A 12,808-nucleotide genomic window follows, 5' to 3' on the forward strand; every position below is an offset into this window, starting at 1 on the left:
ATCTGTAAAATGAACCATGTTTTCTAGAGGTGAGTTGTTTTATTAGTTTAGTGGGCTTTTTAATCTGGATCATTAGGGTGGTCAGCAAACAGATCACTATAAATTTGAGGGGTTGGTAATCCGTGTGTACATATGCACAAATGGTAAGATTGTTCAGTTCTAAGACAGCTACTGCTGAAGCAACATTAGCAGCAACTAGAAGAGTGTGTGACTTAAAATCAGAGGTGCCCATTTCAAAGGGTTGATGCAATGAAATTGCATCAAGTTTACATAAAGCAGAGCTTTCCTTGTTGGGACAATAGGGTTGTGAAGCTCTAAGTTTATCCTAGGGAGGAAGACAGCATGTCAACATGAATTTAAAACAAACTCGAAAGTTAACTAGACTCTAAATTAAAAGAAATTGGCTTGTGTGGTTTTCTTTAAGTATGGAAATAGTCAACAGAGAATTAAATGCCAGTACAGGCTGTAATATGAGGAACATAGACTGGAGCTCTAAGAGGCTTGAAAAGTAATAGGTTGTAGTAACACTTCTTAGTTTGACTGATTCATAATGCTGTACTAGAAATGCTTAATAGGCTCTGAAAGTGATAGCTCCCCTGACATGAGATGCTGAGGATGGATGAGGAGGGGTAGTTGAGAGTAAAGGGGAAAAGGTGGAATTTGAAGGGCGTTACAGGAGAGAGGAAATCAAGCCATGAGTCAACTGGCTGGAGAGTATCTGGTTAACCAAAGTTGAAGGCTTTTAGGAAGAAATGTTTATTTAAACTCTTCCTGTGGCTTTGGAGGAAAGATTGTTTTTCAGACTTAAAAAATTGCTGTGAGTTGGGATATGTTTCAGCCTCTTGATCCACTGAAGCCTGATGTAGTCTGTCACTCCAGAAAAGTCCAAACCTCACTTTTCAAAGGAGTTGAAGTCCTCTGTAAGAAATGGTAAGGCTTGACAGCAAGAGGCTTGCTTTTTTTTTTTTTCCTCAGTGAAATTCTGTAGCAACGGAAAGCCTTTCCTGCTTCCCTGTGCCACGATGGTCAGAATCGTGCATTTCTGAGCCTGTCCCTAACACAAGAACTTGTGGTTGTGTGCCTGTGTGGTGAGCTGATCCAGCTGAATGGGTAACCTTTCTGTGGGATTAATTTTTGGCTGGGTCAGCCTCCTGGCTGGTTCACTGCAGTGCTGCCAGGACTGTTGATGGTGCCAGGGAATGAAGCAGAAACACCCAACTCAGTTGCCTGTAGGACCTCTTCTTATCTCAGTGGAAAGCTATCCTCCTTGCTGGGATACTTTTCCAGCCTTTTCAGAGACTCAGATGGATTCATAGGATGATATGAAAGCCAAAGCTGACACTGGATTAATGAGGTGGGAGGAATCAGGACTGCTTGCTGCCTTTCTATATGGGGAGCATGTCCCGCTGCCTTGTTTTACCTCACGAAAGTGCACACTTAGCTGTCTTCTTTCAGATTTTTTTCCGAGGACTAGGTCACAAACTGAACGTAAATCTGTTATGATGAAAGATAGATGGCTTCTTCAAAATGTCACGTTCTTAAAATACATCTATACGTGTGTAACTGTATATATGTATGTATGTATGCGTGTAATCTAATGCACTTGCGTAACAGTAAAGCACTGAGTGCTCGCTCCCGTTTAGGGTTAATTTTCCAGGTGAACATGATAAAATACGATTTGATTCATTCGTCTCGGTTGTCTTAAAAGTGGTTTTGTTGGAAAACAAACGAATTCCTTTATAGCTGAGCCCGTAATTGGTTTTGCTGGGATGTTTGACAGTGCAAGCTTCTGACTGACCACTGAGACTGGTCATGTGCAGAACGTAGTGGGAGCTACTCTCTTATCTACCGTCATGAAAAACTCAGGAGCGGGTGGTAAGGCAGGTCAGACATTAAGGCAATGCCTCTTCCCTCCCAAACTGTGGAGGAGGGAGGTGGTATGAAATAGATTAACGCCTTTATGGGGGGCGAGGGGACACTGTAAGAAAACTTAGCCAGCCAGAGGAGGAAGCTGATCTGTTGCCTTGAGCCTCTGCCCTTCAGTGGAAGCTTCCCTGTGGGTTGCCATATGGATTTGTGCTGCTGGGAGGTCGATACCTGAGAAGGATGGCACCGCTGTGCTGCAAGGGATCGTTTTTGGGTTGTCACTTTGAGTTAGCTCAGGCCCCCTTGTGTGTGGCTTTGAAGTGAGGCTTGCGGGTTTGAGAATCTGAAATGAAGCTTTGTAAACAAAATGGAGTCAATTGTGCTCTTCTAAATCTGGGATTTTTGTCAATAGGGGCTGAAATTCTTCGTACTTCTAGTTATTGTTTTGTGTTGTGTTTCAATGAGTTCCTTTAGTGCAGCATATGAGCAGATGGTTATTGGGGAAGGTGGATTTGACGTGTTACACTGTCCAAACTACTGTTCTGCCTAAAACTGTGTAGGCAAAAAGTCTGTTCTTGCAGTACAAACCAAAATGATTATTTAGTGGTACCTGATGTAAATTAGCCTGGCCTCTAGCCCTCCCTCCATCAAAGCTTCTTTTAAAATTGTGGGGAACTTTAAGAATGTTTTAGTGCTTTGTACTTAGTAGACTGAAACATCTAAATTGGTCCAGCTACTGTGATTTGTGCTATATCTGCACCAATATTACTGCAAATTCCCTGCTAAGCTTGTTAATACTAGTGTCTTTACTGTAACTATACTCTACAGGGTCTTCCACTTTAATTTTTCTAGTATAAGAGCATTAGGAAATTTATATCCAGTTCTTGATGCTGGGGAAAGACTGCTGTTATGTCCTGGTTGTTTTATCCTGCTCTGAAGTTGATAAGTAAGGGGAAACTTAGTGAAACAAGCTCACTGTATCTTTTTGTTACCTTAAGGAACTGAAAACAAACCATTTATGACTGGAACACCTTCCATTTGGTGGAAGAGGGGTTACTTGAGACATACCAAAGGTTTCCTTGAGTCATTTGGTTTTCTGTTTTGTTTTCTGGTTTTTTTTTGTTTTTATATTTACTATTATTTAATGTATTTTTAAAAGCCAGAGAGGAGTTTGTTTGTTAATTAATAGGCATCTCAGCTTTTTTCCCCCCCTTAAGCAGGGATAACTTAGTATTAAATTCTTTAGTGTTTAAAGTGTAAATCCTCCCTACTGATGTAGGGAAGTGTATAGTTAAGATTCTTTAGCCAATACCTGTGGTCCATTCACCCCTGAAATACTGAAGAATTCCTCAGAAGAAAACAAAATTTGCTTTTAAGTTTGAATTTTCTCTCCAGGGATTTGCACCTTCATTGGAAAACTTAAAATTGGGAACCTTAAATATAGGAATTAATGCCTGAGAAATTATGCATCCTTCTCATCTCCAGATGGATGGAATAAAAAAGTCCTAGGGACCTCTTCAACAATGTTCATGCGAGCCAGCCTTGCGATGGTTGCCATAAGCAGCCTTTACGTGTCTCATGGTGCTGGCACAGTGGAACGCTGTGCTGCAGTTTGTTCAACTGGATAATTTTCAGAACTGAATTGATGTAATCCATCATCATGGCTCAGCATCTGGATTAACGGGCTCTGCTGCTTCAGAGACCTGAGTTAGCCTCTTCAAATAATTGTGTGCTGTGTGGACATAACTGTGGACGTACTGATTTAATTTGAGTATTGGACAGTGGAAGCTGTCCAGTGAGAGCATCAGCACCCTTACAGTCACTCTGTGGTTCTTGTTTGTAGTCTGTCACAACACAAGCTTTGTAATAGCTTTTCTTTCTCCTGAAGTGTTGTATGTTTCTGGTCATAATTTTTAATTTAAAGAAGAATTAGTGAAAACTTGGAACAGTGATATTTCTAGAACACTAAATATTCCACAGGAACGTTCAAGTTAACATGAAATTATAGGAAGTTTTTTGTGACTTGAGGGTCCATTTCCTAATGTCCAACAGCAGACAGGAAGTGTGAAACTGACTGAAAACTGCCATTCTGCAAGATGGCAAGTCCTGATTTGGGCCCCTCTGTGGTGGCCAGCCCAGACAGGTATCCAGAAGTGCAGGCAAGTTTTACATTGCTACTTCGCTTCTTCTGAGTCTTGCAGTTGGTTTCTTCATAGGTTTGTGTTGTAGCATCAGTAACTGTGCCAGAGTCACTGTAGTAAGGTCACTACTGCTTTTTGCCTCAGGCAGTAAAATGTAAATGAAGGGGATCTCACAGAGGTGCCCATCTAAAGGGAGCTTGCAGAGGACACCTGGGTTCCAACAGAACTTTGCCCTTCACCTTTTACTCAAAACTGAAATGTGCTGGTAGCAGTAGCTGGTGATGGATATCTGCACTGCTTTCCTTCATGAGAACATTTCTGTCTGCTCCACTGGAAGCTCTGTGTGCCAAGTTCCCTTGTGTTGTGGCCCTCTGGAACGTATCACCTGCATAAACACTATTGCTACTTAAATTTTACTCTGAGGAATTAGAAGTACCATTTTCAACCCTAAAGTTAACAAGATACATAGCAAAGTCTTTTACTTGTTTTTAACAAACACGAGGCACTGGTGACATCTCTAATAAAATAAGGAATGGTATTGGCTGTCTTTGGAACCCTGAGAAGCCACAAGTGAATAGGCAGAGCTGCAAATAGGCCATTTACTGTATTGACCAACAGCAGTAAACAAAGCAGTTGTTCTCCATCTCAAATTCAATAACCCAGCACAACTCTTGGCTAAACACAGGCCTTGTCTTCTGTCTCCCAAGCATGTGAACTGGTTGACCGTCTTATTCACTAGCGCTGGAAAAATCATGACATACCATGAGGAGAGTGCATCATAAAAGCTGTGTTTTTCTTTACAAGAAGGTATTAAAAAGATTCTGTGGTATCTGACCAGAACAAGAAACGCTGCTGCTTAACATGTTTCCTAAAAAGCTGACCTCTCTCAGACAAGTTCCGCACAGGAAATGCCTGCAGAACAGCAGGAGTGAGTTTTCATGGCAGAACTCTGGCACCTTACAGAAATCAAAGCAAACAAGGGATTTCCATGTAAGGAAGGCTCCCAAAAGTTATACTTAATGCTCTTGGCTTTTGCTTCAAATATAGATAACTTGTCTATTGCTGTTCCCTCCCACCATACCTCTGCAGATTTGGTGCTGGTCAGCCTTCATAGGCTGTTTTAGCCTATTTGGGCAGAGTCCAGCATCATCTGAATTTTACCAAAGCTTTACTAATATGCTGGACAGTATTAGAGTCTTAGTGTTTTGGGCATCTCTCACTGATCTGAGCTGTTCATCCTTGGGCAAATAAAAATAAATTCAGATGATGACATGAATTGTTTCTGGACAGCCTTGTGCTATTGAGTTTAGCTACTTGTCCTACCCATAACTGGTTCATAGAGTTGAAAGATTGCAACATCCACAGAGAATTGCTACCTCTCCTGCTACGATGGAGTTCTTGAAAGGTGGACTCTGGTTTTAGTGGAGAATCACGAGGGAAGCTGGGATTGCTCCTAATCTGTGAGGTATGAGGGAAGCATATACACAGATCATGGTCCTAATGGGTACTGCTGTACACAAAGCACAAATAAGTAACCCAGACTTCCATGCTTTCACAGACATCCTTGTTAGAATTGGAATATGAGTGGATAACATAGTTTCCCTGACTCTTCTCAGGGAGATACATCTTTCTCTTTGTAAGGGAATTAGGGGATTTTGCTCTACTTGGTGGTAGTCCAGGTCTGTTTTGGAAGAAATGCATACCTTTTCCCTGCAGGAGAAGCAGGTTCTGTATTTGAATGGCAAAGTAGAGATGATAAAGGCACAGTATTCTTACATGTGGACTCTTCCAGCTAGGTCTGAGACTTACTGGCCCTTATGAAGCCTGAATCTGTGGCCATTTGTGACTTCATTTGCCAAATGTGTAATGAGATTTTTATTTTTTGTCAACTTTAAGTCAAGTTTGCCTGCCAGAAACAGTCAGAAGGCAGGTTCAGGTCTGCCTCTAGTGGGACTGGGATATATAGGCTGTCCATGAGTCTGAAGACCTTCTCTGATAAAACTCTAGGGAAAGTGACTCAGAATTGCATGGAGGAGGAAGAGCTGAAAGACCCTGCAGCCCAGGGCTCAGTAAGAGAAGGTAGCTGTCAAGTAGCACTCCTGTTTTCCTCTGCCAGTTAACAAGAGAATTATTTGGAGTAAAGATCAGAAGCGTTGTCTTGTCTGATTTTCTCAGGGTTGCCTTCAACTTGTTTCCAGTGACCAGTCACCTGGCCAAGTTAGTATTTTTCTTTCAGAACAGGATCTTCTACGTGACTTGTAAGAATACATCTGATTTAAACTAGTTGTCTGAAAATAAATACCCAGAATAAAACTGTCCAAGTTGCATTACACTTACAGTTTTTATGGTTTAGCTTTCCCAAGTTTTAGTTTGTTGGCATAAACTTGATGCTGTTGAACTCAGACTTCAAAAATACTAACGATTCTGTGAAAGGTAACAAAGGTACTGTCTGATGCTGGATCACATTGGGTGGTTCATAGCTTGTTGCATAAGATGATTCTTAGATTGGTACATTCTCGTATGTAGAATTAAAATGAGGATATTTTCCATAAGGCCCTGAAGGTACAATAAAGTCTTTAAGTTAAATTTTTTAACTCATTTTACTAAACCTGCATTTCTGAAAATTGTTTTTGCTAGAGCATTACCTGGCTACCTAGTCTGAAACAAGCTCAAGTTCTGAAATGGACTAGTTCCTCAAATAAATGAGAAAAAGATGATGTGAAGATTTGCCTGCTATTTGATTTTATGCCAGTTTCTGTAATGTTTTATGAAACAGGAGTAGTTTGGGAATGATTTTTCAAGGAAAACCGTTCTTAATTTGAGAGGAGAAGAGAGACATGTTCCTTTCAGGTGCATTATGTGTATTTGCAAAATTCTCCTACAGAATGTTTTTAAAATACTAGTATTGCAAGGTTATAATAGAATTTGGTCTCTATCTGAGTTGTAAATAACTATGTATTTAAAAAATCATGTCAGTCTTTATGTTCCAATGTATGAAATGGGTGAAGGCCTGATAAGAAACTAAGAGTTGTCACTTTATGCCTTCACTTGAAGGTGTAGTGAAATGTAAGCAGCAGTCTTCTGATGCATTTTTAATTAGTTTGGTTGAGCCTTAAGTGTGTTTGTCTTTTTTTGTCCACAGCTGAGTATCGAACAGGCCCAGGCTGTGGCAGAGCAGGTTGAGATGAAAGCGAAGGTGGTACAGTCTGAAGTCAAAGTTGTGACTACTAGGCATAAGAAGGCTTTGGAAGAGCGGGAGTGTGAGCTGCTCTGGAAGGTATGCACCCTTACATTTGTGGTTTGTACTGCTGACAAGTGCCTTTTCAAACTGAGTAAGTACTTAAACTAGTACATGGTGAAAATCTGAAATCCAAGGAGAACTGAACTGAAACACTACAGTTGACTATGAATAATTTTTTTCTGTAGGTAGCAGGGTTCTGGCCCTGGTTGATACAGTGCTGGAGGTTTTTGTAGGGGCTGCTGTATCCTCCGAGCAGCACAGCCCCACACATGAGGTGGGCACTCCCCCTGCTGGCTCAGCAGCTGGCCAGGGAGGAGATCCCCTTTAAGCACCTTGTTTAAAGAAACTCTTCAAAACATCTTTAATATGTTGCTGTAGAATTAGGTACATAGTGTTTGGGTTTTCCAGTCCACTTCTCATAAAGGACAGGAGCAAAGCTGTGTATGCTGTCCTTTTTTTAAAAAAAGACTAGTAGAAATTCTATGAGACTAACTTGCATTGTCCCCACACCTAAAAACCTTTACTCCTAATCAAGCTAATGTCTTCCCTCTGATTATTTTTTTTTAAAGTAGTATACCAAAAGAATACTTTCCAACAGGAGTATGTATTTACACAATCCCCAACTCACGGCCTCACTTCAGCCATGATGCATGTGTGGTATTGTGAGAGGAAGAAAAAGAAGTAACAACCAAGTTTCTTATTCCAGAAAGGCAGCTTAGTGGTGATGGCTCTTCTCTGCTTGTTTAGCACAGATTAGCTTGGATAGGCCCTCTGGGTCCCACTTGTAGAACTGAACAGAAACACGCTCTGCTGTAGGATTAGGACCCTTAAATAAAAGTGAGCCCAGATGACTTGTCCTGTGACCACATGATTGCTGTAAGAGTATTAAAGGGGAGCAAAAAATCTGTAGTCAAGATGGGAGAGGTTTATGAGTAAACTGAGAATGCTCCTATAATAATCAGTCATCAGATAGTGTGGCTGGAAACCAGGTGCTGTGTGGCTGCTGCCTGTACTAGCAGGGCCAGGCAGGATGGCTTGTGCTTGTTGATGAGGCCCATGCTACCCAGAAGCAGTGCCATCCTGCTAAAGCATTTCTCCCCTCTTCTCCATCAACATTACCTGAAACAGTAATTTTCTGGTTTAATATCTGTTGTCAGCAAAATGGTTAATCTGGTAAGAATTTATTGTATGGAACTACTCTAGCTACAGAGAGACTAATCCCCTCCAAGAGAAGTTTTTGTTTTTCTGCAGTTCTTTTTATAAGCATCAGTGGGAAGATTAAAAATACATTTTATAGAGTTACTGTACTTCTAATGCTTCTTTTTCTGAGGCTTTGTATTGAGGGAGATGAGTTCACTTTCCACTGTTAACCTTCCTCAAGAAGCTTGGCAGCTTTCTTCTTTGAGGCATTCCTAGCACAGGAGGAACAAGAGCTGCCCCTAAGCTATTTTTATCCCAAGAGGTTGTATAAATGCACTTCATTGTAATATCTGCACTGACAGCAAGTTCTCTTCAGGTTATAAAACTTTATTTTGAGATGGAAAATTGGTGGTGGTGGTAAATGATTCTAGCAAAACAAGATGGGTGTATCAAACCCTTGTATCAGGTGTGTTAATGAATGGTTTCTGATACCAAAGCTGAGTCTAAGGATTAAGCTGAGACCTAAGATGAGGAATTTGTCTTGGAAATCTACTGGAGGAAGCATCTCTAACTTTTTTTTAATAGTTTGAAATAGTATATTTATACATATGTTATCTAGACAGTGCATAATAGCCAAGAAGTCTTCAGACACAGAGTCTTCCTTCATTAAAATACATTGCGCGGGTATTGTTCTGCAGCCAAGCAGGTATTCAGACATCAGGAAATGTATTTTTGCAACAAAAAAAGCAAATACATTTCATTAGTTTCACAAAGCAGGTGTCTTTGCCAGATGGTCCAAAGTGGTTTTTCACAAGTAAAGATAAACAGAGGCTTATATAAATGAGTTACAAGCCAATCGTTTTTGCACAAACTTCAGTCCCCCAAGCAGGGACTGGCAGCAACCTTCTGTGTCATTTGAAGTGACATTTACAAAGCACCCCGTGGTAGAGCATGAGCTCAGCACGACTGCTAGTATTTACAAGAAAATATTAAAATAATAGGACCCCGAAAATCCCTGAAGATACATGCCTGGTATTGCTAGTCAGATGAAAACGTTGCTAGCAGGCAGGGCAGTGACAGGAGCCCACATGCGTTAGCTGATGCTGACTCCCAGCCTCAGCTCTGTGTGATAACAGCCCACCTTCTGAGATTGGTCTCAATTCTGGTTAGTGAAGCCTCAGCCCCTACTCCTTCGCAAGAGCCTGCAGTAACCTCTGTTCTCCCTGGGGGCTAAATGAGATGTGCTTTCAGTTGATCTGTCAAGTACCTTACAACTAGAAAACAGAATAGCATTTGAGGAAGCAAATATTTATTAGTGAGCAAGTGACTGTCCCTTTCTAATGGCACTCTGCAGCAGGATCGGCAGGATAAGAATGTATAGGTTTGCGTGGAGGGTAGGAAATACTAATAATCCTGAATTTGGATAATTAATTACTTTTCCTCATTTCTTCTTGTCTACATTGTGGCTTTTGGAGGTTTGTTCTGTAGCTGTGTGTTAACATGCTTTAACAACTGGTCAGCTGTTTTTTATGTGGAAAGGTGACACTAGGTAATGCCTGTGGTGTGGGCTGTCTTTCCTGATGTAAGTGTGCTTTTCTCTCCCCTCTGTCCCCTGCAAGGTGGAAAAGATTCGCCAAGTCAAGGCTAAGTCACTCTACTTGCAAGTTGAAAAGTTGCGTCAGAACCTAAACAAGCTGGATAACACCATTAGTGCTGTTCAGCAGGTCCTGGAGGAGGGTCGTACCATGGATATTCTTCTGGCTCGGGACCGCATGCTGGCTCAGGTGCAGGAGCTGAAGAACGTGAGAGGCCTTCTCCAGCCACAGGAAGACGACAGGATCATGTTCACTCCCCCTGACCAGGCGTTGTATATGGCCATTAAATCAATGGGCTTTGTCAGCAGTGGGGCTTTTGCTCCTCTGACCAAAGCCACCGGGGAAGGTCTCAAGCGTGCGCTGCAGGGCAAAGTGGCCTCTTTCACCGTGATCGGCTACGACCACGATGGCGAGCCTCGCCTGTCAGGAGGCGACATGATCTCTGCAGTGGTGATGGGCCCAGATGGAAACCTTTTCGGGGCAGATGTCAGTGATCAGCAAAACGGGACCTACCTGGTCAGCTACCGTCCACAGCTCGAGGGAGAGCACCTGGTGTCCGTGATGATGTGCAACCAACACATTGAGAACAGCCCCTTCAAAGTGGTGGTGAAGTCTGGGCGCAGCTACATTGGCATCGGGCTGCCGGGGCTCTCCTTCGGCAGCGAGGGAGACAGCGACGGCAAGCTTTGCCGCCCCTGGGGGGTCAGCGTTGACAAAGAGGGCTACATCATCGTTGCCGACCGCAGTAATAACCGCATCCAGGTGTTCAAGCCATGCGGGACCTTCCATCACAAGTTTGGCACGCTGGGCTGCCGACCGGGACAGTTCGATCGCCCCGCCGGCGTGGCCTGTGACATTTCGCGTAGGATCGTCGTGGCTGACAAGGACAATCATCGCATCCAGATCTTCACGTTTGAGGGGCAGTTCATTCTGAAGTTTGGGGAGAAAGGAACGAAGAACGGGCAATTCAATTACCCGTGGGATGTGGCCGTCAACGCAGAGGGCAAGATTCTGGTCTCTGACACGAGGAACCATCGCGTTCAGCTGTTCGGGCCCGACGGCGTGTTCCTTAACAAGTATGGCTTCGAAGGGGCACTCTGGAAGCACTTTGATTCCCCCAGAGGTGTGACTTTCAATCACGAGGGCCACTTGGTAGTGACAGACTTCAACAACCATCGCCTTCTGGTCATCCATCCAGATTGCCAGTCAGCACGCTTTCTGGGCTCGGAGGGCACCGGGAACGGCCAGTTCCTGCGCCCGCAGGGAGTGGCGGTGGATCAGGAAGGGCGCATCATCGTGGCTGACTCCAGAAACCACCGGGTGCAGATATTCGAGTCAAATGGTAGCTTTTTATGCAAGTTTGGCACTCAGGGAAGCGGCTTTGGTCAGATGGACCGTCCTTCAGGTATAGCTGTCACCCCTGATGGCATGATTGTTGTGGTCGACTTCGGAAACAATCGAATTCTCGTCTTCTAATCTGTGTTTGAATTAGGAAGAAACTGTCTCAGGGAAATTCTTCTAAGAGAAAATGAAAAAATACAACGTTAATTCAAACCTACCTCATCTTTAATTTTTTTACAGATGAATGTACTTATCTTTTCTGCAGGGAGTGAGCCTGTAAAAATAAATTCTATCTACCTCATTGTCCTCCTTTCCCTCCCCAGTTTCTCGCCCTCTCCCCATCCCCACACACTCATAGTTCAGAACATTTTACCTCTTTGCCCCGCAGTGGGGTTTCATGCACAAACAAGTGTTGCTGTGCACATTAGGTGGTTTGTGTGGTGAGTTCTGTTAGACTAAGCCAAAAAAAGGCGCTATGTAACTTTTTAAGTGGAGAAAATGGTAGTAGGTGTTTATAGAGAATTTGTTTTTTCTTGACCATACTGCAGTTCTGTGGGTGGGGATATGGGAGGGCGGGACTTTGGTTTTGTTGGGATTTTTTTTTTTTTTGAATTGCTGCTGCAGCAGAGAACTTTTTCCTGTTCTCCTTTTTATACCTCAGTGTGTTTGATTTACTGGTGAGCACAGCATCTTGTTCCCAGATGACTTTGAACGTTTTGTGAAAGTGAGTGCGATTCACTCGCCAGGAAGAGCAAGTTTTGCATCTTTTTGGCATTTCTGTATATTTTTTTTTTTCTGAAAGACAGTAATCTAACAGCACAAAGTGAAGCTGATGAAAATGCACAAATATTCTTTAAGTTTAAACCAAATTGTTCATTTTAGTGACTTAGTGCTGTTCTTGTAAAGTTTAGATAAAAAGCAAGGCTTCCTTTAATGTATTCTGTCATTGAGTATTTCTTTTTATCCCTTTTCACCTGAAAGCTAAATTAGTTTTTAAAAAGTTAGTGTTTCTTATCAGTACACCTAATCTGAATAACAGAGGAGGTTACAAGGAGCATTGAAACAGGGAAAATCAAACCCCTTTTGATTTACTTTCTTTGAAATTACTAGCTTTTTTTGCCCCTCCCCGTAGAGAGACTTTAAGGGAAATAACGTTTGAATTTGTTAGAACAGAAGTGGTACCTTTTTCCAAAAGTAAGAAATAAGCACAGCTTTGGAGATTCAGGGTGTGTTTTGGAGAAGTCAACTGATTGAGATTTTTTGTTGTTGTTGTTTAAAGAGGATTGCAATAACTCTATCAGTGACAAAAATATATTTTTTTTTTCATTTTCTGGCTTCCCCAAAGAGCTGGACTGAAGAAGTTGGGAATGTCTACTGTAGCTTTTAGGGTGGGCCTTGTAGCTCCCAGCCACAGGATCTTTTGCTACAGATCCAAGTGAAGAGTTACCAGTACCAGCGTAAGGCAAACTGCATCAAGGTGAAAC

The 12,808-nt window shown here is 42.4% G+C and overlaps 1 protein-coding gene across 1 annotated transcript in view; it reads left to right on the forward strand.

The window, feature by feature from the left end:
• TRIM71 (tripartite motif containing 71) overlaps nt 1-11,873 on the forward strand; it is a 54,940-nt gene extending 43,067 nt beyond the window's left edge. Inside the window, exons 3-4 of the mRNA XM_027897885.1 lie at nt 7,150-7,284; nt 10,008-11,873. Coding sequence (XP_027753686.1) covers nt 7,150-7,284; nt 10,008-11,459 — 1,587 coding nt within the window. The 3' untranslated portion in view covers nt 11,460-11,873. The remainder of the gene's footprint in view (nt 1-7,149; nt 7,285-10,007) is intronic.
• Nucleotides 11,874-12,808: the final 935 nt, after the last annotated feature.

The sequence above is a fragment of the Empidonax traillii genome, unplaced genomic scaffold (genome assembly GCF_003031625.1).
Source record: "Empidonax traillii isolate 1590-97213 ecotype Southwest subspecies unplaced genomic scaffold, ASM303162v1 scaffold19:size3308961, whole genome shotgun sequence".
Classification (NCBI taxonomy): domain Eukaryota; kingdom Metazoa; phylum Chordata; class Aves; order Passeriformes; family Tyrannidae; genus Empidonax; species Empidonax traillii.